General features: G+C 37.2%; 1 protein-coding gene across 1 annotated transcript; it reads right to left on the bottom strand.

Moving 5' to 3' along the window:
- Window positions 1–3410: 3410 nt before the first annotated feature.
- Window positions 3411–19081, bottom strand: LOC139116412 (sacsin-like). The gene is made up of 5 exons (XM_070679050.1): window positions 19005–19081; window positions 18528–18625; window positions 17799–18057; window positions 7927–16385; window positions 3411–7379 (listed from the first exon to the last, which is right to left on the bottom strand). Exons 2-5 carry the CDS (start codon window positions 18621–18623, stop codon window positions 3411–3413), a joined length of 12783 nt encoding a protein of 4260 aa, XP_070535151.1. The 5' UTR covers window positions 18624–18625; window positions 19005–19081.
- Window positions 19082–26298: the final 7217 nt, after the last annotated feature.

Raw genomic sequence — 26298 nt, 5'->3', positions numbered from 1 at the left:
CTAAAGATAAATGCAATGACACTTGATATGGGAGTGCATATTTTTGATGAAATAAATGGTTACCTCAGTCGCAATACAAACACTCTGCATATCTATTCATTGGGACAAAATCCATACCAAGAACTATCAATTAAATGAAGTTCTATATTAACATAATTGAGACAAACATACAATATGGAGCAAAAACGCAACGTTCCTGTCATGTCATACATAATTGAAAATGGACATATTTTCAATTCACAAGAATTTCCTGTTACTTCATCTCATCATGTTATTTCGTTAATGTTATCATCATTACAATATAAAATTTATAATATATAATATAACAGGCTATGATCGTGAAAGTACTTCCTTTAGAATAGCAAACATTTTGCTATGGCCTTTTCATTGAACACCTTATAATACTGTTTTACACGCAAGAGTCTTCGAATTTGTGCTACGGGCATGTGTGACAGGTGACATAATTTTATTTCGAAGCAATTGGGAAAATTTGCTTCATCCATGTTTCTCATTTGACCGCATTTTTAATTTAGTGACTTAAATTGACATTGGTTTGGAGGAAATCTAGTAAATATACATATCTATATTCAACAGTTCGATAACTCTGACGTATGACCCTATGATAATAACGAAAATATAAAAGCTGAGGTTACAATTCAAGTGATATTAAAGGATCTATTCATGCCTACAGTAAAGTCTGGTGCAAAGTTTAATCGACATTATTACATTTCAGGGTTCTCTAATAACAATCAGATGAATTAAGCACAACTAGCACATTTCAGTGGAAATTCTCAAATAATGTTTTCAGATGCAATACAGGCAATTGCTTTCGGTTAGACAAATCTTACGAAAGCAGTCCAGAAGATAGATAGATAGATAGTGAGTTTCTGGTACATGCTTAATAAACTTCGAAGTGAAATTGTAGTTTGAAGACACTTCTTATTAAGTCGATCAACTTAATTGTACATATCAAAATTGGACATTTAGACGGTAAAGCTATTTACAAAGGACAAAGTATTAAATAAAAATTGGATATTCTATTAAATGCAGTAAAGTTTTGATTGGTTTCGCGCTCACAACGTACGGCACCCAGTCACCTAGCAAAGACGCCACAGTCAAAAGCGTTCGGCCAAATCCTCACTCTTAAAATGAGTGGTTACTACTGCCCCTCCACACACCGTAGAGTTCACGAGGCGCTCGTACTCACATACTCTCTATCACACATCGCACACAAACTTAAAACAATTAACAGTGGAATATCATCAAGAGAAAAACATCACAATTTTCCAATGTACAGACTGCTTATGGCATATCATGAATGTTTACATTTATGAAAAACTTGATCTTTTGCTCAAACATTCCTCAATGAAACTTTCGATCATTTTCTTACTAAACAAAGAATAAATCAGGGGCCACCGTGCAAAAAATGGTACTAGAGAGACAATTTACCTAAGATTTCCCGATATTTGAAATTCAAAATTGCCTCCACTCTGTGTTAACTCTAGGGAGAAAAATAAAATTTTCGAATTTCGAAAAATAAGACGTTGAAAACTTTTCTTTCATCTAGAGCTTTAAAATGAGCCCCAACAACTGGTAGATCAGAACAGAATTGAGAAAATTTGAAAGCCCGAATTTCTGTCTCCGAGGCGCGTTCTACCTCAAGATCGAATTATTTGTTCATATTTCGAGAAGAAAATTTCACTTGTTATGCTTTGATGCGATGGTCATCTCCATTTCCGCTAACGCTGTCGATAAAACCAATATTAACCTTACGAACACAGCTTATAAAGATTGCAAATATTATGTGGAGAAATCTGTGACTTATGTAATATATGATGCAAACTAATACATTAAATGTGATCAATAGGTTAAGTACTAGGTCGCAATGTCGTTTTCTACTTTGTTGAAGTTCAAGTTTCCAATCAAAATAATCGACATTATGTCAACTGACTGTAAACAGATCACTACCTTAGAACCTTTAATCTCTTACTACACCACAACTGATTTAAATATATTATTGAACATATTAGCAAGGATATAAATACGGTAATACAACGTTTCGTAGAGAAAAATCGGAGCAGTACCTGTTTGGAAAAATGGTAGGGGTGTCCAAACATCTCGTTATTTAGGACCTCGTTTTAGACTTCCGTGGACTTCTATACATTTTAACCTAGTAAACAGCCATACAGTCGAAGTTATAAAGCCCTATGGGCAAAACTAAGCTCTAATACGACTGGGGAACAAGCAAAGCCTTACTGCAAGTCCTTGGTCTCTGGCTAAGTAATGATTTGATGAAACGGAAAAAAACTAAAATGTTGCTTAATTTATAGGGAAAATATAAAAAAATGGTAAGAGAACATGTGTTTGACTTTAACTAAATTTGATTAGATGAAACCATACCCCATTTAAGATCCTCGTCGCACTGAAATGTATACCCCCATTTTAGACCACATTGCTGAACACCAACCCCCCCCCCCTCAAAAGGCGGCATGTATACTTATTGGCGACTAATCGAAGTGACCCCCACGGTAGTGCTTATGCTTGGAGTACGTAAACACCATTTTTGAACATCTTTCGACCTGTTACCTATTAATTGTGCGATAGTAAAAGGTTATGAGCATGCTGAAAAACGTTAAAAACCTAAAAGGCTCAGTGGAAAGTTTACTGATCATTGGTATATGTCCCCAATAGTGCCAGATCAATTTCATTCAAGGAACGTTCTGCAGGAGTTTTACGTTGTGAAAATATTTCTCCCAAACCTTGATGAACGTTTGGTGTAATATCCAATGAATTTCAATTTGAATCACTCATCAGTTCTTAAGAAATGTGGTATCATCTTTGTGACGATAAAACAGTGCTATCAGGGCAAAAATCCCTGATTACTATTTAATGTGTATTTGTTATTTATTCTTTAATTCGAGAACGTGCTCATAAAACCAGAGGAAAAAACAAAAAACTTACTCAACAAGAAAATAAAACAAAACTAGACATACTCTTCACTTGGAACACAAATACATAAAGTTTAAAAACAGTCTGAGAAAATCTTGCGCCAAGAGTTGCTGTGTCGAATTATACATTTCTTAGTATAAGTACTCCAAAGATGGGAACAGGACAGAGCAGAACAATATGCCTTAAAAAGGCATATTTTAACTGAAGAAGAACATTTATAGAAAGTCCTAATCAAAGAGTTGGCACTTGCATAGAAACTCCTCATCAACGTCATTTCTGATTCCTGATTCCATTCCTGATTAATGGCCGATGAGAAACATGCCGATAAATATTTGGCGCCAAGAAACAATAGAGCATAACCTAAATTATTATTATACATAAATACTGTTCGAACATTATGAACTTGTGATTTAAAACATCGTGGACAAATAGTCACAACTCCATCTCGATGCAAAACTTCTCTAGCCCAATTGTTCAGATAAAATCGTTGCCACTGATCTTAGAATATTTGTTGTATGTTCAAGTGCTTTTTCGGCATTCTGTCTTGTGTAGACATCATTTGGTATTTGAGGACGGGCATGCACATCCGGGTATCGTGGATGAATGTTGTCACATTTCATATTCATGAGTGCTACGGAATCAGCTACAACATCAACATCTGATGCATGGTATGATAATGAAGATGCAAGAATAATATTTGAGTGACTGCGGGGGTCTGGCAAATAGCCCAGTGTCGCGTACAGACCACCTTTTAGAGCCTTCTCGACTGCCTGCTGACATTTAAATGACACCCATTCAAAGCTTTTGCCATCTGTGTCCGCCAAGTCCTTACGAGCTGCACTTAGATCTGCCCTTGCTTGCCGGAACCACCGTTCGCCTTCTGCAAAGTCCAATCGCCTTGTGAATTTGGAGGAATTAGGATCATAGTATGAACATTCTGCAGTGCTTTCACTTCTATATTCCCTGTGCATCCATCCTTTACTGTCCCATCTTTCATAGAATGAAGGATATCCCTGGCCGTAATGATCATAGTATGTACTTTCTGCAGTGTTGTCATTTCTGTATTCTCTGTGCATCCTCGCTTCATGGTCCCATCTGTCATAGAAGGAAGAATATCCCTGGCCCTGATATCGAGCTCTAAATGAAGATGACGTCCTGCTTGATCCTTCAGTTCCTGCACTCTCATTTGCCTTTTTCTTCCTTGGACGGCCCTGTTCCAGCCTATCCAATTCATTCTTGATATGTTTAAACACCTCAGCAGTGAGCTCTTCATTCCCGGGGTTCTTGTCTGGATGCCACTCGAGGTAAAGCCGTTTAATAGCTTTTCTCCGTTCATCTTCAGTCAAAGAAGTATCAAACCAAATCTTTTCAAGAAGATCAGTTACGTCATCAAGTATGTCATCCAGAGATCTTTGATCCCTATCTGGAAACGATGGTGAATTTTCATATGGCACGAGAAATTTGTTTTTCACAATCGTTCGTATTTTGTAAAGGTCCAACGTTGGCACAACAATGAATTCATTCTTTCCTATGTCAACTTCATAAATTCGTTTCATGTTGTAGGTTGAATCGTCCTCACATGCCGGAGTAACTATTTTCAGCTCTTTAATGATCTTTGCATAAATGAATGTAAATACAGTGCTATCATTACCTAATCTGTAACCCACATATTCATCTGCCCGGAAGTAATAATTTGGATGTTGCTTGAGGAGGTAAATTTTATCCTGAGGTATTTCCGACCCAAGTTGAGGTAAGGGTGAATCAGAAATTTCAAATAATGTTTCACAACCTTCCTGGTCAAGATATGTATTAATACTCTCCATTGACTTAAGTCTCAAAAGTTGGAAAATGTCTAATTGTACTGAGTCAGCCATTCCTTTTAGTATTAAACATACTGCTCTTGCAAAAAGTGGTACTACTTTCATGGTATCTTCTTGTGACGAATGTTGCATGTATAAAGAATGTCTTTGTTCATTTCCCTCCAGGTAAATGGGTGAAGGTCGACTACACACAATTTCTCCAGTCGCAATCTTGACGAGATTAACTCTTACAGAGTGTACACAATGGATCTTAATAGTCTTCAGTCGTGTAAGACAGGTTTTCAATTCATGTCTAATGGCCATTTTTGAACGCCTTGCAATGAGTCTGAGAATGGCCTCACCAAAATAATTTGATGACAGTAGGCTTGTGAAATCTTCTTCATTGGTGCAGTATTGGGATTCTACACATGGCTGTGTCGGCTGCAGCTCTTCCTTTATCATGCTGCTGAGGAACTTTGGCCGAAGGTGTTCTGGAATCCTTTCAACCAGGATTTGTGGATGTAAATGCAGAGAGTATGATGGTAAGTCTACCAGAAATTGACATTTAAATCCTCGTGTTTTTCCAATCCTATCATACAAATCATTGAATACCAATTGGGTGGATTGATGTAGTTGTTTTGATTCATTTAACAAGTACATATTTTTCAGAGGAGGCAAACAACCTGGAAGTGTTGCTGAATGTGTTGTGACCAGTGTTTCTTTATTTTGTAGGCAAATGAAAAGGCCCTCAATGGCCTTTCTTGCTATATTTAGACAATTTTCATCAAGATCATTTGACCCATAAAGTTTGTACATCTCCTCCAAGGCAATGGCAAACTGTGTAGCTGTTGCTGTTTCCTGTGCCCCAAGCAGTCTAAAAAGTCCCACATATTTCCCAAGTTTTAGTGGCATGCAGTGTAAAAACGGTTCTACAGTGCATTTATTTTGTTGAAGAAACACTTGACTTGCTCTGACCATCATGCACCCGTCTTCAACGATTACGAATGGGACATCATGTAAGGCTGCATGGATTTGTATACAAACGCTGCACATGTTGTCTGAACATTTTTCGGAGCATGTGGAGTCTTCTGTTGCATAGTGTAAACACTCCTGTATCATAAATTCATAAATCTCTTCCATAACTTTAGTAAGGAACCGAGCTGATGCAACATTACATTTGTCCAATCTTTCCTCGAGCTCTGATTTATTTCTGGCAGAAACAGCTTCTCCAATATTTCCACAATGTTGCAAGACGCTATCGAGTGAAGGTACTGCCTTTATGCCTAAACTGCATCTTAAATGTTTGTAGTTGGTGTACTTTATGTGGTATGGATCAGCCCACTTTGGTAGCAATGGTGATGCTGTCCATACTAGTTTATCTTTCTCAAGTGAAACAGATTCTCGGAAACATGAGAAAGTCTCGCCTTTCATAAAGCTTTTAGAGCAAATGGCTAGTTGTTCTTTACTTGGTTTCTCTATGGGTACAAACTTTACCATAGATATTTTGTAAAGAAATGACATGCTATGATGAAGATGGGTATGTTTTAACAGGTAGCAAACCAACATCTTGGCCTTCCTGATCTTGTTGTCTAAGTTTTCGTTTCTATGATTTTCAATCTCGTAGGCAAATTTGAGATACAACTCTTCATCAACATTCATTCTCAGACCACATAATTTGAGAAACAGATGCCATTCTTCAGTATCGTATGGGGCAATGGGAAATATTCGTTTTGGAAGCATTTCCCTGAAGATCACATTATGTTGATCGAAACACTGATTTGCACAACGCAGGGGGTTAGATCCATCAACATTTGGTATAAATGCCAAAGTATTCAACTGAGCAATGAGCAAGGAGTCATTGCGATCACAGGTCGGTGAATCTCTTAAAAATTCTAGATGCTGAAGGCGAGCTTCATCACTAAGTTTCCCAAAATATGGAAAGATGAGTTTAATGTATACATTTTCGGGAGTTATATCCTCTACACCAATTTGCTGATACAGAATCTTTAAACTAGTCTGTTCCTTTAGGAGTGCACAGTTACATTGGCCGATCCACACATCTCTTTGCTTATCGGGAATACCTTTGTGTATGACATAACACTTCTCATATTGGTTGATGCTGACTGGTGATCCAAATATTGTGAAATATAGTGGAAGACTTTTCAATTTCCTGAGAATATCTTTGTCTGAGCATATTGCATGTGTGCATTCTTGAATATATTGAAGAAGTGTTATGCAATCTGATTCCTCCAGAGACACATTGCACTTAATGGTTTTGAAGTGATAGTAGAGAACTGATATGATGTCGTGCTGAGACGTAATATGAGCAACATGTTTCTTAAGTAGTTCCTTTGCTTGTACTTTTGATAGCAACTGGAATGTTGTATTTTCTATGACTTTTACTGTAATGTGGTTACCATACTCGCAAGTTATTACATCATAATCAACCTCTTGACAGTTAAGCTTACACAATACAGTTTCCACATCTCTGAAATTATATCGAGAAGTATCTTCTCCAAATTGCCGACTGTGTAGTATTGTCCTTGACAGTAATGGTGTCAGTAGTAATGACCCTTTAGCTGGAATGATTGGCCATTGCTGAAGAGACACAAGTGGGTCATTCTTCCGTACCTGAGAGAATGCAAGAAAGACCATAACGTTTTCATCCATCGCTCGGATGGCTGGTCACAACAATTTGGATTCCATGCACATAGTGTCTACACCCTTTCCAATACGTTGGCATAACAAGATCCATTTTTGCTGATAGATCCATTTCATTGAATTCCTTTAGTGTATCATCCTACTGAATTTCCGGACAGAGAACATGAACTATTTCATCAGCAACAAAGCTTGATTGTAACTTTGGCAAAAGTGAAGAAAATGGGGTAACATAAATTGGCTTGAAGGCATTGTAAGTCCTTAAAATGTAATCTGCACACAAGCACAGAGGTATCCAATGAAGACACATTTGTCTTGCTTTCAGGCAATACTGTAAGATCACTTTAACACGTTTAGCATTGCCAAAGCTTGTCTCACTAATTTTGCATGGTACTGGGCCTATAATACATTGCGGCAAAGACCAATTCTTTAAGAACATCACAACGTTTTCTGGTGTCATTTTCTTTATATTCTCTACACCAGCTGTAAGGAAGTTTTCAGCTATTTCATGAGTCAATACTGTAAGGGGAAATCCTGTCTCTAGAAGAACGCTTTCCAATGAATCAGTTGTGTGATAAACCTTTATTGAGGGACTCATGTTGAAGTATACGTCTACAAATGAAAACCATTTGACTGTTTCATCATTCTTGACATCACATAATTCTTCAGTTTTTTTTGGACGAGACGGTATAATCACTGGAAACAGTTCTTCCTTTGTGGTGGACAGCAATTTGTAGATTTGTTCAGCGAGATTTCTCCATTCTGTGTGCACCTTTTCAATCATTGGGAAATTAGCTGAATAAACATTTGCCGGTTTCTGAGTATTTCCCTTCAAGTAGAAGGAATCTTTCATCTTTTTAAGACCAACAAGCACACATGGTGCAATAACGTGTAACTGTATAGATTCATTCCATTTACTCATATTGCCAGTTGTCAACAAATTTCTTCTGCTTGATGTAAGTGTAAACTGTCCATTTACATTAAATGGGAGCCCAGTTTGTATAGGTAGTGGAAGAAAGCAAAATGCTATAGACTCACAAGCAGGCCGAAAACCTGTCCTTGAATCACTTCGAAGTGACATAGCTGTTCCACCCCTCGGTAAAATGAACTTCACCATGTTTTCCATTTGATATTTAGTATGTTTGTCTTTGGCGAAAGGAGAGAAACCCACTTGCCGTGTAATCAACCACTGTTGTTCACTTCTGTCTGAAACCTTTACAGTCATGAAGTAACTGACGTTAGTTGGTGGCATCCCCCATATTTTCCATGCGTCCTTCTTTATGCTTTTTGCTTCATAAATAATATCTTCAGAAAACTGCCTCCGTTGTACACTATCTTCAGTTGACAATTTTGCTGTTACTGTAATTGTATTTTTTACTTTCCCATCTTTATCTATTTCAGAAATTTTGATAGTTTGGATGTGATTCAAAAAGAGCAGAATATGATGGACTTCTTTTCTAAAATGAGAAATCAGCCTTTTCATTTCTTCCTCATTATAAACGTTTTCAGAAATTTCGGATTTTGTTTTACGTAATGGAAATCGGAACAATGTTGATCCTCTCAATTTCAACATGTCAGATAGATATGGCAAAACAATGTCTGGAAAGTCTTTTCGCAACTTTTCAACCTTAATCCTTCTTCCTGGCCTTTGCCTTGTTGCACCAGGAACATATTGTACACAGGGATCAAAAACAAGAAGGTCGGTGTCATCAGTAATGAAGGAAGGACAATCAGTCAAATGGTACACAGCATTGAAACCTATTCCATATTGACCAGTAGCCTCAGAATTATCTCGTTTGCCACCAATACCAAGGCGTTGTATCCCTTTAATGTCATCCTCTGTGAAAGGCTTGTCATTATAAACACATAGCGCAGGACCTTGGAGTTCTTTCCAACTATCACTGAAAACTCTGTTGGTGTTGTGGTAGCGTCTGTCATATATAAAATGAAGTTCTGTAGCTTTTGCGTCATCAGCATTTTGCACCAGCTCTTTCAAGATTTCAGTGCCAGAAGGATAGTCTCTTATGATCCCCTTGATCCTATCTGTTAACTTCTCTTCTTGACCAAACTCTTCTCCAATGTAGAATCCTTCTGAAGATGAATAGCTGCCAAGCTTTTTTGACCTGAAAACCTTAACACCAAGCTTTTCTGCAAGAGGCCAGTTTATCAATTCGTGAGTGAAAGAATAATCTTCCTCACCATTATCAGAGGTTATCCAGTCAACATCTTTGTATGCCAGATGATTTGGATGACGAAGAATCTTTCTTTCATCTGGTATGAAAACATATCTAAGAGTGTCATCTGAAATATATTTACCGTAATGGAATTGGGTCAACCAATTGCAAACCATTTTCAGCTCATCATCTGTCAATGGCAAACCACATTTTTTCCCCTCAAGCTTCATGAGGGCATTAATGAAATCTTGTAATCCAAATTTTTCCCTCACTCCACAAGCCTTCAAAAGGTTTCTAAACTTCAACAAATAATCTGGCATTCTGAATAAATAAGGTTCATCATTTGAACGCCAGTTAAATGATATTTGTTGAGGATGTATGAAAGTACCATCCACAAACAGAAATGGTTTGCGGAACTTCCTTAGTTGCTGAAGTTCTGACTCTGATTGTGGTCGAATTGACGAACCAATATTTTTTGTAGAATAAATCAAATGACTGCTTGGTTGCACACTAAAGATACGACGTTGCATGTATTCATATACAGTGCTACAAATTTTCTCTAATTTGGTGCAGCATTGTAGTGTATTATTGCAATCAATCATGTTAGAAAGTTGTCTAAGAACAACCTCTATGGAGGGTTCTTTTATCAAACCAAGAAAGTTTTCTGCATATGATGGGATTTTACCACATCCAAACTTGTCTGGATTATCATCATTTAGGACTGGTTCTATTGTGAAAACAAGAAATTCATTTTGTCTGCAATATATGTTGTTAGGTGAAAGAATCTCATTTGAAGGCATGTGCCACGGAAGAATAAAATCTTTCGGTTTTTTAAGCACTGGTAAAAACTGTATCATACACAGTTTCATCCTGACGTCTTCTGGACACCCTTTCCAATGTGCATTCAGGTATGCTATTAAGTATTTAACACGCCAAAGTGCTTTGGATTTATCTTTTATATACAATGGTTGTATTGACTCTGTTCGTTCAATAATATCTGTCCAAAGCAAAGAATCCCTTGCCATTCCAAGTTCAGTGAGTTTTCCCAGGCAGTCATCAAGACTGTAGTCACCATATGGGAATTTCTCATCGCATTCATTAAATAAATTTGCAAGAAGTAGGGAGCGTGGGTTCACCAGATCTGAGGGCTTGGATAACTTGCAACCATGTGGCGATGTGGGTATGCACTGACTATTCTGAAGCAATTGTTTTAAGTACTCCCTACTTTTCCATTTATCCTGGGTAAGGGCATCAAGAATAAACTTGTCTCGGACCTCTCTCTCAACTGTTTTCAGATTAGGGAAAAAGTACTGTTGGTAGAACTGCTCTTCAGAGACAATCAAGTGTTGAATTTCAGAACACAGCTCTACGACTTCAAAAGTCAGAAGAATTCTATCTTCTATGTCGGCAGTTCTCTGATGTTCATGTGGCACTTTAGAAAGGTGACTGTTGACTACTTGTCGAGCAGCAATTGTTAGATCTTCATTTTCATTCTTCATGACAGGGTCAATGATTTTTACTGACAAGAAAGACAAACATCTATCTCCGTCCATGTATGGTTCTTGCAGAAATACCTTCGGTAATGACTTTGTTCCAATGCCTCTGACTACACTATTGTAAAAGCCCCTTACAATGTCAATATAAAGTTCTCGTTTGTGTGTTGCAACAGGCCAGAGAGAATAAACTATTCCTTTTTCTTGAAGTATGTCATTTTGCAGTAACGTTTCTAGTAGATGGACATATGCTTTGTTTATGACGTCCTTCATAAGAGCTTCATTCCATCTTACTTCTATATGTTTTTCAAGATCAGAAGCTACATATTGTCGAATACTTCTTCTATGTGAATCAACAGCAAAACAGCCATTAATATGGACGGGCATATTGTTCTGGATGTTTAATGGAAGAAAACAGAAGAGTTCTCCCTTAGTTTCAGCTACTGTGTATTTGAGGGCCCCATTAGCCTGTAATTTTACTGCTACACCTCCACAGGGCAAAAGACCACACCTTTTCCCCTCTTCTGTCAAGGCTAGTGTTCTGGCTTCACCATCAGAAATGCATGAAGAAATTGCCCACATTTGTTCATCATACTCAAGTTTGCCTTCATTTTGCTTGTTTTTATTGCAGGTGGTCTTCACTATGTATGATACTAGTTCAGGCAAATGTAATGGTGGAGGTATATCATTTTCAAATGCGAATGACATCTTCATATATTCTGTTCCACGTTTCAAATGTTGTCTACATTCATCAAATGAGTTGAAGCTAGATGAACCCGGGGTCAACTTGCAGTCAATTCCCTCTTCAATACTCAATGTGAGCAGCAAGTCTACATCCCTAACATTCTGGCTTTCAGGTCTCAATTGAAACACTTCTACTCGTTTCACATGTTGGGTAAAGAGCAGAAGTGAGAGTGACTGTTTTTCCAAAGCATTCACAAGTTCATGCATTTGCTCCTGATCATATACCTTCAATGATATTTCACTTGTCTTGGCAGCATCTGCTGTTCGCAATGGAAATCTGAAGAGTGTTGAATTGAAAGAGGCTTGTTTGTTGAGGTCACATCCAAATATACCATTGTAGACATGGAATTGGTCTTTGTACATTCGAAGGACCCTGGGATTCTTTTCTAAGTTCAGCTTAATGCCAGGCTGAGACTTGCATTTGATAAGATTTGGTATGTGAGTCGTGTGGGGATCAAACATAATGAAGAAGTTCCGTGTGATTAAACTAGGTACATCAGTCAAATTGTATACAGAGTTGAATCCTAAGCCAAAGCGCCCAACCTTGTTAGTATCCTCCTTTTTTGTACCTCCTGCCAATTTGTTGATGTTTTGAAGATCTTCATCTGTAAAGACAGCATCGTTGTATGCCCACAAGGCAGGCCCCTGACACATCTCCATTTCTTTGGAAAATAATGTAGTTCTGTGGTCAGTATTTGCTCGCCAATCAATCAAAAACTTCACCTCTTCAGCTCCTGCATCATCAGCATTCTGAATGAGTTCTTTAAAAATGCTACCTTCGACATAATCACTCAGGATATTTTTCAAACGTGTTGTCAGAGGTTCATATGGACCTGTAGCTTCAAATTCGAATCCCAAGGGATCAGGCTTTGCAAGTCTTCGACTTAAAGGAGGAATACCTAACAGACATGCTGTCTTATTAGAGATTCTGTCATGTACCATATGTAAAGGTTCACCACAATCTTCCTGTTCATTTTCGAAAGTAAGCTCTTCCATTAGACTGTCATTATCACAGTATGTGCATTCTGTACAAATTGCAAAATGCAAACCCATACTTTCACATTTAATAGGGATGTATATTTTCTTCTGAAGGTATTCACCTATTTGTTTATCCCCTCTTGTTATCCAATCCAAAATACTGACACATAATTGAAGATCTCGTTGGACATCAGAGTCACTTTTTCTCTCTAGGGTTTTACCCTTAATAATGCTTAATACAGAAACCATGTCGTCATCACTAAACTGATTTCGGACACCGCATTCTTCAAGAAAGCTTGTGATGTCCCGGACACATGCAGGAATTTCAAAGAGATGAGGTTTCATATCAAATGTAAAATTTGACCTGAATGCCATTCTTTGTGGATTACTGAATCCATCTCCATTCCATACCCATGGACATTGCATTTTTTTCATATTGGCCACTACTTTACTTTCACAAGGGGAAGATGACAGTTCTTTGACATGTAGCTCTTGTAATCGTGAGTAAACATTACACACAGCATCTTCAACTACCTTGTTGAAACCCCTTGGTTTACACTTCCCTAAAGCAAGCCATTCATCAATTACAACATGCAATTGTTTAATAAGGATTTCAATAGATGGTGTGCAGTCCCATTTCAAATACTTTTTCATATTATCACATGAAATTGATCCTATAATTGGCATAACTCCTCCGACACAAGATGCTTGGTCCATGGTATATATGTCAGAAGGTGTGTAAAGGCTCGGGTCGTCCTGGAACCATGGTAGCATTGCTGGATAGTCATTTGTTCGATGCTGCAATCTTGGGACCCACTTTATAGTCAACAAGTGTTCATAGAGAGGCTTGCCATCGATTTCATTCAAGAGAACATCTGGACTGTGATCTAAACACTGCAGGAGAGCCTTTGCTCTCTCAATATTGGGAGTCCCTGTATTATTTTCATCGTGACATTTAACAGCAGATGATAGAAGATCAAGAGCTGTCATATCAGAATTATGCTTAAGCCCTAGGTCTCGAAGAACCACTAAAATTTCAGGACGACAGTATGGCTGGACGGGAAAGACATTTTGTTCGAACAGTAAAATCTTGAGGACGCTGTCTTCAGGATCAAATAATTCATTAGGTTTTAATCTTGTGAGATCGTTGGTCTTTACAAATGGGATAAGCTGTAGTCTGTTAGGCAGCATTGCATCTACACTTTTTAGGCGGAACAAATTTTGGAAAATCCAAACCATGATTTCGTCTATCTCATTAGACTGGTAGAAACCATTTTGAATGTCAGGTAGTATATACTTGGAGATGACCTCAATTAATTTCAAAGGCTTAATTCCAAGTAAGCTTGTGATTTTTTGAGAATCGGGATCATCTGTTGTTACCATGTATGTCTTTAAAGGGATATTTTTGGGCAGCTCATCAGAAACAGATGGGGCTAATGGATTTACTAGTGTCGAATATAAAGGAGTGTCGGAGTCAGATATTCTTCTACTCCTAGAAAGTACTTCAAAGATAGGCAACTGTGATATGAATTTTCCTCCTTCGTAAGGCACCTCTGGGGGCGATAATCTAGCTAAAAGACGTCGCAGGCTGACTTTCTCTTTACATGATGCTGCCTCTAGATTTGTATACTTTGAAAGACCACATTTAATCAGGACTTCCAAAACACCATTAGGAGTCATTGACTTTATATACTTCTTCAACTGAGAATGTCTTAAATATTTAGCAGGATGCGATATAACAATCACTCCCATTCTTCTAAGGCAGGAACAGACACTGCAGTCAATGTCATCTGAGATATCTGTTGTTGCAAATATAGAAGGAATTGTTGCATTCAGTTTCAGAAGTTGAACCTTCTCATTAGTTTCCTGAATAGGGATGATTGGTAAACCTTTAAACTGATTTATGTCATCAGTAAAACTTTCCTGCAGCCACGTCCACAGTGTTTCAAGCCAATTCCTTTGTGGTTGATCTTTTATGCCAGGTGTCCACTCGACCACATTTTCATCGGTGATGAACCACTCCTTTGGCAGTGTTTCACGTAAATATTTTACAACATCATCATCTGTAAGGAATCTTACTTGAGCTACATCAGCTTCAGCAACCTTCTCCAGTTTATTCTTTGCAGTAGATAGGAGATCAGAATGCACAAAATGGAAGGAATTACTTATGCTTGGAAATAGAGAGCGTGGATTTTTGTTTGTAGGCAGTAGAACGGGAGTTCTCGTGAGGTCTTGTGAAAAAGTTGTGTACAATCCATCTGACAGACGAAGAAGTGGTACATCGTTAAGATCTTGAAAGTTGTCATCATCAAGACAAAACTGGAGAAGGGAGGTTTTCTCATCAATTGTACATTCAGTTACATCATATTCACGCACACATTGACGAAGAATGGTGGGAGAGATTGTTTGTGGATCTCTTTCATCATCTTTAATTAAATCTAAGATGTTGTCAGGTAAGGAAACAACTGGTTGGCTACAGACGTTAACAAGGTAGTTGATTACAGTTTCTGATACTTTGGCCACATCAGGTGGCTGTCTTTCAAGAGTATCCAATAGCATTTCCTTCAGAGAAATCCATTGTCCACCATTGGCTTTTGTATGGAAAACTCTTTCTTTGAATATAATGTCGATAAATGGTTGAAGGAAATCTCTCCAGTGGCTTCTAATATTACTATGTGTTGGCCAAGCTGCATATACATCAGAGGGTGGTATTGATTGTCTCAAAGAATGCTTTATAAGCATTGCATATGCCTTCGGCAGCAATGTCTGTACAAGAAGCTGGTTCCATTCAGCTGTTAGATCATGCTGTTGATCAGTAGCGGGCCACTTTATACTTCTGCGGTTGTCGCTTAATGCAAAATAGCCATGGATGTGAACTGGAAATCCAGTTTTGCTTTCTTCACATGGAGGCAAGGGTAGGAAACAAAATACTCTACCATCAACTACATGCATGCCTACACCCTGGCATTGCATGGCTAAACCGATCCATGGCAACAGTTGCAACTGTTCTGCTAACTGTTTCATTCTTTCAGAAACATCTCCAAACACTGTGTTCATAACCAACCATTCTTTTTGGGTAGTTCCGTCTGCATCTGTTATAGCCATCCTGTGATGGTTAAAATTGGGAGTTGGGAGTTGAGTTTCTTTCAGGTTTCCAATGAACTTCGACATACTAACTTTGTCTCTTGTGTCGTTTCTGACTTCAAAGATCAGTTGTTCCTGACCTCCCGGTTCTACTTCAAAGAGACTTACAGAAGTAACATGTTTTAGAAACAAAAGGACCCTGTCAGCATCCTCCTTGAAAGATTGGAAAAGCTCTCTCACTCTTTCTTGGGTAAATATTGTGGAAGACAAGGAAGGTGATGGACCTCTACGAAAGGGGAACCGAAATAGTGTTCCGTTAAACTTTCCCTTGAAAAAATGTTCATCACCTATGCCGAGAATGTTTTTAAATGGTGAACACTGATCAGGACAAGTCTTTAAGCTTTTGTCATTCAACGGGAATGCTTTACCTGTCATTCCACCTCCAAAATGTTGTGTGAATGGATCAAAGAATGCAATTTGGCTGGAACTCATCAGCGATGGCATATCTGTTAAGAGAACACAGCAAACAAGCAGAACTAAAACATCACTCGCTGTAAATATAAGTGTAGCATCCTCTAAAGCGTAGCCTTGATTCACTCTTCCAAACAATAGGGGTCAATAACAACATATATATGTGAATGTCTGTCAAGAAATTTCACTACAAAGTCCTATCAATTATTATTATTATTATTATTATTATTATTATTATTATTATTATTATTATTATTATTATTATTATTACAAGTTTAGGGGCTATAAGTATTATATAGAAATCTAAAAAACAATTCATTGAAGCTGTGGGACTTCTGAAAAAAAAATGTTGTTACTCCTGAATGGTTGCCATGGAAACATCTCACATTAAAATGAGTGTGATTTTTTGGTGTGCTAAGCAGAAAACCCCTTATTATCAATTTTTTACATCAATTAATAGTTCTTTAATAGGAAGTAGGGAAAAAGTAACATTTTCAATCCCAAAATAGTTACTATGGCAACTCGAAACATTAAAATAAGTCTGACATTTGTGTTCTCTGACCCGAACTTCCCCACTAGATAATTTTCATATCAATCAAAGTAACTTTTCAAGGGATATTAGAAAAACTGAAATTTTCAACACCTAAAATGGTTACCATGGAAACATGAGGCAGTGAAATCGATATCATATTTGGTCTTTTCGACCCAAAATACCCTTATGGTGAAATTTCACAGAAATTGAACCTATTATTATTCGTGTTATTATTTCATATAATACTTTATTAATTATTATTCCGTTTAACAGTAAAGAGCTCTGTGCAAACAGTTGTTTCCTTACCTGACAACGTCTTAGATTTAATTAAAAGATGATGTACGATATCCACAAACAAATTTTAAATAGTAATGATATTAGACGTGAAAGCTTGGCATATTTTTATCGAATTTTAAAAGAGTTTCTATGAAAACTATAGTTACATCTCGGATTTTCTTTAATCTCAAAGTTCAACTTCAGAATATTTTCTTGGTATCACAAAAAATAACCAAATAACAATGGAAACTGAACAGCTTAAACTTACACAAATACAGAAATTTGCAAGATCTTGCGAGAAATGGACACTTTCTCGCTTTTTAGCAAGAAGTATATATACATACTATATCGCACTTAATTTGTGAGAAATTTGTTTTCTCGCAATCAACCAGCGAGAACTCTGTTTTTCGCTCCGAATCTGCAAGAAAGTGAATTCTCACAATCAATCTGCTGACTAGTTTTTTGTTGATTGCTTGCGAGAATTCCATTTCTCGCAGATGCAAAGCAAGAAAACACAGTTGTCCTTGGCTAACTGTGAGAAAACAACATTCTCGCACACTTCTAGCTTAAAAGGGGGAAAGTGTCAATTTCTTGCTAATTTCTCGCACATTTTTGTACAAGTGATAAAGTCATGACTTACCAGTCAAATGATACACTGACACAAATCCGAGACCAAATCTTCCAACTTTTAGCGGATCCTTCTCTTTTACGCTTTGCTGTACAGTCTGGATACCCATCCAGTCATCTTCAGTGAACACTTCATTGTTGTAGCAATATAATGATGCTCCTTGAAAGTCTGCCAGGCTTGGTGTAAGTAATGTTTCTATTCCATGTTGTCTGGTATCTAACAGAAATTTAACCTCTGTCGCTCCAGCATCATCAGCATTCTGAACTAATTCCTGTCATTATATCAGTAGAAGGTGTTGTTAGATTTAGTTACATATTGTGTGTGTACGTGGTTTACTGCAAAAATCCACACTTAATCCAAATAGTATGCTTCTATCTTACTGAAAAGCTTACAAAAGGTATTTTTAAGAAGCTACGTGTCGAATTTGAATGCTATCCGACCATTGTTATCAACGAAGATGACTCTTTATAATGACCCTGTTCATGAAGTTTCTTCATTTATAACCGAAAGCCCAACTATTTTGCGTCATAGGCTACTATTGTTTAAAAATACCTACTGTACCTTTAATTGCTATCATGAAGGCCGTGGTCATCAAATTCAAGTAGCCATTACTCTTTGTATAAGTACATTTGATCTGCCGATCTCGAGATATTCGAAATAGAGACAGACACACTCATATACGCAGACACACACAAAAAGACAATGAGTGAAAACAGGAGCTATTTTGAGTAAGGACAATACCTTTATAATTTGCCCGCCTTCTGGGTACTTATCAAGGATATTTTTCAAAAACTTGAGGAGCGGTGGTGTGGTGTGTCCGAATGTCGTACTTTCCATTTCTGCATTAGTAATGAAAAAATCAATCATTATTGATTTTTATTAGGTAATTCTGTAAAGGACTACTGTTGATGGCAGTCATTACAAATTAAATACCCAGAATCGTGATGTGAAAATCCTGAGGATCCTAAGGGTGCTGAGTCTCAGATGTGTATATTCAAGGAAGCATATGACTTAGCAAGTATTTCTTCTGCAGTATGCTGATCAAAGTCTAGGCCTCGTTTTGGACTCGTTTATTATTTCATGCATCGTTCCAAATTTCTAGAATGCAGGAAAGAAGAGGATTGTAATTGTGACAATCGAGTGCCAAATGTCCCGAAAATTGGCCATAGCCAAGTTTGGGCTGCAGTAGCTGATTTAAATCACAAGAAAGTACCTTACCTAAAGACGTGAACAATGTCACCAAGGTCAACAAATACTGACACTTAGGCCACGCTCTTCAAACGACTCTTGAATCTGTGACAAAAGGAAATACAAGCCAGATGTTTTATTATGAAATCTATTGACATTCTGACCTATTCAGAATATTTGACTATTAGTGTTAATAAAGTCGACAAAATTTCTCTGGCTTGTCCGTGAGTAAATCTCTAGGGTCAGATTTGGTCAAATGCTGAATATTTTAAGTACGCTAGAGGTAGTTTATCAGTTCACTTTGCCCTTGTCTTTTTCGGCTATTCTCATGTATGGTTGGGTCCCACTCGGGACAATTATCCTCAGGTTCCTATGCTGAAGGACTTCTGACCCTCTCAAAGAAAGTGACGGATCTGTATATACGTAAATTCTTTGTCCCCTAGCATGGTTTGCCTGTCAAAAATCTTGTATCCTCTGGTTCAATTCATTATCTGACTTTTTGATTGCAAGGAAGGCATTTCAAAAAGGATCTATTTCTTTTTCATGTTTATACCACCAATACAATTGTTCTACTTTCACAAATGCTTAAATAGGTTGCCAACTTGGAGGAATCATGATTAATAATCCCTGTGTGTCTTGCCACTCTTTCACTTGAATAACTTTGGTAACTCATCAAAATCTGCAAACTATCTTTCTGACGATAATATTTATAACAATTTGAGAAAGTCTAAGTGTATACTACCACAGTAGTAATAAATCGATTGATCAATTGCCTGAATAAATTGTGGTCTGCGCCTATGTGGACTCTAATCTTATTGGATGAATATTTTACTCTAAGTATATTTTAGTCTATGTGTAACACGTTTTTCTGTTCTTCTGGGGTTAGCTGCACTGCATGCCACTAAGAATGTCTGCAAATAATTTAAAATCGAAAAAAAGAATTAAATTTCTATTTTTGATTTAAAGGCGGGCTCATAAATACTTGGGACTGGCAGTCAAGTGTCTGGTAACACGTTTTGCCGGCGGGGGATTATGCAAACAAAACGTTGTGACTAGCCAGTAACTTTCCAATAATTTATTCGCATACAGAATAAGCATTTTTTGATGACGAAAAATATTTTTGATTATTTTTTGAAAATCATTTTCTCATACATACATTACTAATGCCCAGAATTGTACTTTTGATGTTTCAAGAAGTGTTATTCATGAAAACCTTGTTATACTTACAAAACTTGACTCAGAGTGACTCTGAAGTTGAAAATATGATAAATGGAAATCTGCCATACTCACATCAAAATTAATCGCTTCAGCTTTGAGAAACGCTTTTAAACCCCATGTCAGTATTTTGAAATGAAAAACTTACAAGCTGTAAATTGGGAGTAAAGGAAGTCAAAATTTAGAAATTTGCAGTGCCTTACTAGCCCTTGATCGGCTTGTCAGTGCACACTGTATGAATGCAGTAGTGTAATATTAAGCACGCTTGACATGGAATGCTGTCAACTTAATCGTCCTCAATTGTACAAAACTTGAGTTTAAAGTTTCAAGTTTATTTATTTTCTAGAGCGCCTTTTCTATTCAGAAATATTCAAAAGCGCTACACACACTAATAATAAACCATAAAAAATTCTGCAAGTTAAAAATCACAGCTGAAAACGAAAAACAAAACTTGATACAATGTTAAAAGGGTGGGCTAAAACTGTTAGTAAAAAAGGAATTTACATTAGAACTCTACCGTTTATAGTACTGTTAAAACAAATGTGTTTTTAGTTCACGCTTAAAAAGATCGATGCCAGTGGTTAACTTTAGTTGTCTGGGAATTGAAGTCCATAGTTTTGGCCCACAAATAGTGAGCGCTCTGTCGTTGACTGTATTAAATGAAAGAGGTACAAGAAGATTGTGACTACCATCGTTACGTAAATTTTAACGTGCATTGCTGGTAGGTGTGAACAAATCCTGAATATACATAGATGTTTTGCCATTCAAGGCCTAAAAACTAGCAAAATTACTTTAAAATCAACTCTCGCCTTTACAGGCAGCCAATGAAGCTCAATGAGAGATTGTGATATTCTGTCATTTTTTCTCAAACCCTTTACTAGTCGTGCGACATTATTCTGTACTCGCTGCAATCGATCGAACAAGTACTGAGGCATTTCATACAATATCAGATTTGCATAATCAAGATGAGAACTGACGAGAGAATGGACCAAAGTTTCACAAGCTTTCTGATTCAAATATTAAAGAATACGATGTAGATTATATAAGTTATGGTTGACTTTCTTGGAAACTTGGTTAATATGAAAAGACATCGATAGATTTGAGTCAAGCCAGCCTCCAAGATTGCGAACGTGGTCAACTAATTTGATCTGATTACCTACGATATCAATATGCTATGATAATTTACATGTTAATTTATATGCTATTTTTTATATGTTAATTTTGCTAATTGTTGTTTTGTACCAAAGAGCATACCTTCAGTTTTGTCCTCGTTTAACTTCAGTCTATATGTTGACATCAAGGGTTATATATCACGAACATACTTCTCTATACACTTGACAGCGTCGGATTCATCTTAAACACTTTCAAAAGCTGCGTGTCATCAGCATAGCCATATGAAGTAATCATGTGGTTACTTATTATGCTAAACAGTGTACTCGAATAGACAGTGGAACGGACCGGACCCAGGCATGACCCTTGTTGAACGCCAAACTTAAGAGGAACACTATCACATAAACTGTCAGATATGAGAACTTTCTGTGATCTGTTGGTAAGGTAACAGGCTAACCATGTGACAGCTGCATTCTGTATGTCAAATTCATGTTCCATTGTTTTCAATAACTGAAAGAAACTATCAGATACTACAAACAAAACGGGAGCTCGGTGTTTGTTTGGCTCCTTGACGCAGAAAAAGCATTTGATAGAATCAACCATTGGACCCTTTTGAAGAAACTGATTGACAGATCTGTACCTGCTTATATCGTCCGCCTTTTGACAAACTGATTCGCCTCTCAACAATTCTGTGTCCGTTGGTCTAATTCTCTCTCAGTTTCATTTAATGTTGCGAATGGAGTACGCCAAGGAGAGATCTTTTCACCCTTTCTTTTAAATGTCTATATTGACGCACTGAATGCAAGGCTTTCTGATGCTGGAGCGGGTTGCGAAGTAGGTGGGATCACGATGAACAATCTTTCTTACGCTGATGACATGTGTATTGCCTCGTCGTCCATCAAAGGTCTCCGCAGACTTATTGAGATTTGTGAAAACTACGCTTCTGACCACGATATTAAATATATTTCACGAAAATCCAAGTGTATCCATTTTTAATCGTCGACAAAGCTTTCGACTGTTCCTCCAGTGAAGCTGTGTGATGTTTCTCTTGAATTTGTTCCAAAGTTTGTTTACCTAGGCCATATTTTTACATCTGAATTACGTGACGACAAAGACATTCTAAGGCAACGTTGAGCTCTGTGTGGCAGGGCTAATATGCTTCTCAGAAAGTTTTACTCCTGTTCGGTTGATGTTCAATATCGTCTTTTTAATGCGTTTTGTTATAACATTTACTGTAATTACATATTGTCCGATTTTAATGCAAGCGTATTCAAAGATACTGCATTCGAAGATACTGACTTCTGTTCTTTGTACTGTTAAACGGGGACTTCAAGCATACTGTGATGTTGTCTTTTCTCGGAGTGGTATAAATCAATGTGGATATTAAAAATTCGAAGGAACTCTTGGAAAATTTGAAATTTGAAATTTGAAATCTGTTTCAAAAATAACATCTATTGAAACTTTCGATTTTTCCACATTGTATACCACAATACCACATGATAAATTGAAAGAACGCTTGAAAAACATCATCAACCAAGCATTTTTCTACAAAAACGGTTCACGCCGTTACAAATATGTGGTATTGAGGTATAATTCTACATATTTTGTTAAAAATTTTGTTCAACGCTAAAGTGTTTTATACCGAGAAAGACATTATCAGTATGCTTGATTTCCTCATTGACAACATATTTGTTGAATTTGGAGGACACATTTTCCAACAGTGTATAGGAATTCCCATGGGCACTAACTGTGCTCCCTTACTTGCCGACTTATTTCTGTTCTCATACGAGGCAGAATTTATCCAGAACCTTATCAAGCAGAAAAAGGTCTCTGTAGCTCGTACTTTCAACCTTACATTTAGATACATAGACGATGTTATTTCATTGAATAACTCTGAATTCAGTAAATATCTCGCTATGATTTATCCTCCAGAATTGGAGATTAAAGAAACTACAGAAACGGCCTCTTCTGCTTCATATCTGGATATTTTACTTGAATTTGGACTCTAATGGTCACCTTTCTACTAGGCTATATGACAAGAGAGATGATTTCAACTTTAGTATAATCAATTGTCCACACCTCATCAGTAATATCCCACTCTCACCTGCTTATGGGGTATACATTTCCCAGCTTATTCGATATGCAAGAGCATGCAGTTCATATGGTGATTTTGTAGAGAGACATGGCCATCTCTCTTACAAACTGTTAAATCAAGGTTACACCAGAGCAAGACTTGTCTCTACATTCAAACGCTTTTTTGGCAGGTATCGCAAGCTGGTAGATAAATACAATATCTCTCTTCGACAAATGATCACTGATGGCATCGGTGACATGGGGCCTTAGTTAGTGACCACTACCTATCTGACTTACAGATTGATATATGGCGGGTGCCACATGTGGGGCAGGATGCGCTTACTATTTTCGAAACACCTGACATCACTTTTTGGTCTTTTGGCCAGAGGTCCATATATCTTTCTTTCATGAATTTGACTTTGTTTGTGTACCGTCTATTTACTGTCTGTTCTGTGCTGTTTTGTGTATATGTTTACAGCTATTGTCTTACAAATTTTGACCTAGTGTTATTTGATTATGGATTGGTATGATTGCGATTATTTCACAACAATGCATTTCGTAGACTGTTTGGCTATCCAAGATACACCAGAACCTCAAAGGTGTTCGTTCACCATTCAGTAAACTGTTTCTCAGTTTTAAGGAGGAGAACAGCGTACAACTTTAGTGGTCGTTTGCAAAGAAGTAAAAATGTTCTGATTTATCGACTTCTTGCATGTGACATGCGCTTTCATGGACTTCAAGCCCACTGGGCAAATATTTTATATTAATTGTGCTTTATTTTACTGTGTGATGTTCATGAACGTTTTTTATCTGTTTTTTTTTAATCTTTTATTGCTTATGGACGTTTTTGAAAGTCTGAAATAAAGTTATAATAATAATAATAATAATAATAATAATAATAATAATAATAATAACTTAATATATAATATAAGATTGTGTGGTCAACCGTATCAAAGGCTGCGCTGAGATCAAGAAGAACCAGAACAGCGACTTGTTTCTGACCCATACATTCAAAGATGTCTGTCATTACTTTACTGAAAACAGTCTCTGTACTGTGATGTTGTCTATATGCTGATTGATAAACTGGTAGCGGGGTGTTGATTTGCATGTGACTGGTCAGTTGATCGACAACAACCTGTTCTACTAGTTTGGAGATGAATGAAAGGTTTCTAACTGGTCTGTAATTGGACAGGTCGGTACCGCCAGCTACTTTTTTGACCAATGGTAGTTACGGTTGCCTCCTTCCAGACATCCGGAAATATGCCATTTTGAAGGGAACGATTGATCATGCAGGTGATGACAGGCAGTAAGATGTCAACGCATTCCTTAAGTAACCATGTTTTGTGAAGTCAACGTGTTTGTCCCCGCACTTGGCCATCAAGTAAATGCTGCCGAGATAAGCCAAGCGACTGCGGGACGGTCTATTTACAGTCTGAGAGCAGTCAAGGAGTCAAATTTGTACCACCACTGAGTTAAGCGCAATATCAAGATGCAAAGAGACTGCTAACCGTATAGATCGTGTTCTTTCATAGATAGTACATCAGCACATTATTGTTACTTCATTTCAAATTTCGTTTTGAAAATTTTGTAAATATACACTGTAACTGCTCTACAGTGGGGTTCACATTCAACTATATTTTATCTCGCTAACATAATGCGCTTTTCTGATATCCGACTGAGGATGTAACAGTAGGTTTGGTGACTACTCTCCAGAAACGCAGTCATGTCTATTATATTAGTACGTCGATATTGCTATCTCGTAGTAGAGCAGTGTTTATCTTGAAATGATACAATGTTATTGAAAACACAAAACAGAAGTAAATGTATATTGAAAATTGAGTATAGCATACATAAAAATCATCAAACACCTACTTAAATTTGCTTTGTCGAAATCTCATTCGATAAACAGATTGGCCGCAATTTGTCACGGACTAATCTGCCACGCCTAACGATAGCCCGCCATCCTAACGCTGTGTATTTACAACTAGGGGTAGGTGTCAGATACTGAGAACACGATTGGAACTAATTTGGATAATTGGATGGTGAAGTGATGCCAATTTAATCTACAAATGTAATCTCATCTGCTTTTCTTTTTACATTACACACTTGTTTTCGTGAGTAATTTGCAATATTGCAACATTCAGCTATACGGCACCTAACACTTTTGAGAAATTTGCAAAATATGAAAATCTATCATCCCAAATTAGTTTCAATCGTGTTTGAGGCAAAGGAAAATGAAAATGCTATCATTGGAAGTTTTAAATGAATGCCGACCCGTTTTTAGACTTAATTTGTATCACTTTGGCCTTACCAATGAGTTAGCTAATAACTACGTTCACGTTGTGAGAATAAATTACATGAAATTATTATTTTTTTAATTGACTTAGTTTTTACGAAGAAATAAAGTGGAGGAAGGTGGTATTAAGCAACCTGCAACACGCGGCTGCAATTAGCACACAGATTTTGCAGAAAAGCCCTTTTCACATTAATCATTCACACAAGTGGACTTACAACACATATGGCTATTCGACAGTTGATCGTTTAGAACTACCAAGATAACTCCTTCTGCAATGATTATATCACAACTGCATGGAAAGACGCAAAAGACGGCAAATGGATAGGTTTTTTTTTTTAAGTTCAGTGCAAACTCTTCGCGATCTCTCTCTCTCTCTCTCTCTCTCTCTCTCTCTCTCTCTCTCTCACACACACACACACACACACACACACACACACAACCTGGGCCACTGTAGATTTCTACCTTCGTGCAAGTCTTGATAATGCCCATTTAAACTGCAATAACGCTGGGTCTGGATTTATCAGTTGGCTAACATCTCGATCCCTTATAAAAGTACTGCAGGTGACTTCTCTTGTAACACTACATTAATTAATTTTGATGCAAATATATTTTGAACGTTAACAATGATGT

This window comes from Ptychodera flava, chromosome 17 (assembly GCF_041260155.1).
Source record: "Ptychodera flava strain L36383 chromosome 17, AS_Pfla_20210202, whole genome shotgun sequence".
NCBI lineage: Eukaryota > Metazoa > Hemichordata > Enteropneusta > Ptychoderidae > Ptychodera > Ptychodera flava.
Note: the sequence above shows the minus strand (reverse complement) of the source record. Positions and strands in the feature narration are given on the sequence as shown.

Excerpts from the sequence above, each read along its gene's own strand:
- LOC139116412 (XM_070679050.1), bottom strand. The coding sequence starts at position 18,623 with ATGGAAAGTACGACATTCGGACACACCACACCACCGCTCCTCAAGTTT. Across the intron at positions 16,386-17,798 it reads GTCAGTGTATCATTTGACTG|ATATGCCATCGCTGATGAGT; the intron begins GTAAGTCATGAC and ends TTCTCTTAACAG. Across the intron at positions 7,380-7,926 it reads AGACAGGATTTCCCCTTACA|GTACGGAAGAATGACCCACT; the intron begins GTATTGACTCAT and ends GCATTCTCTCAG.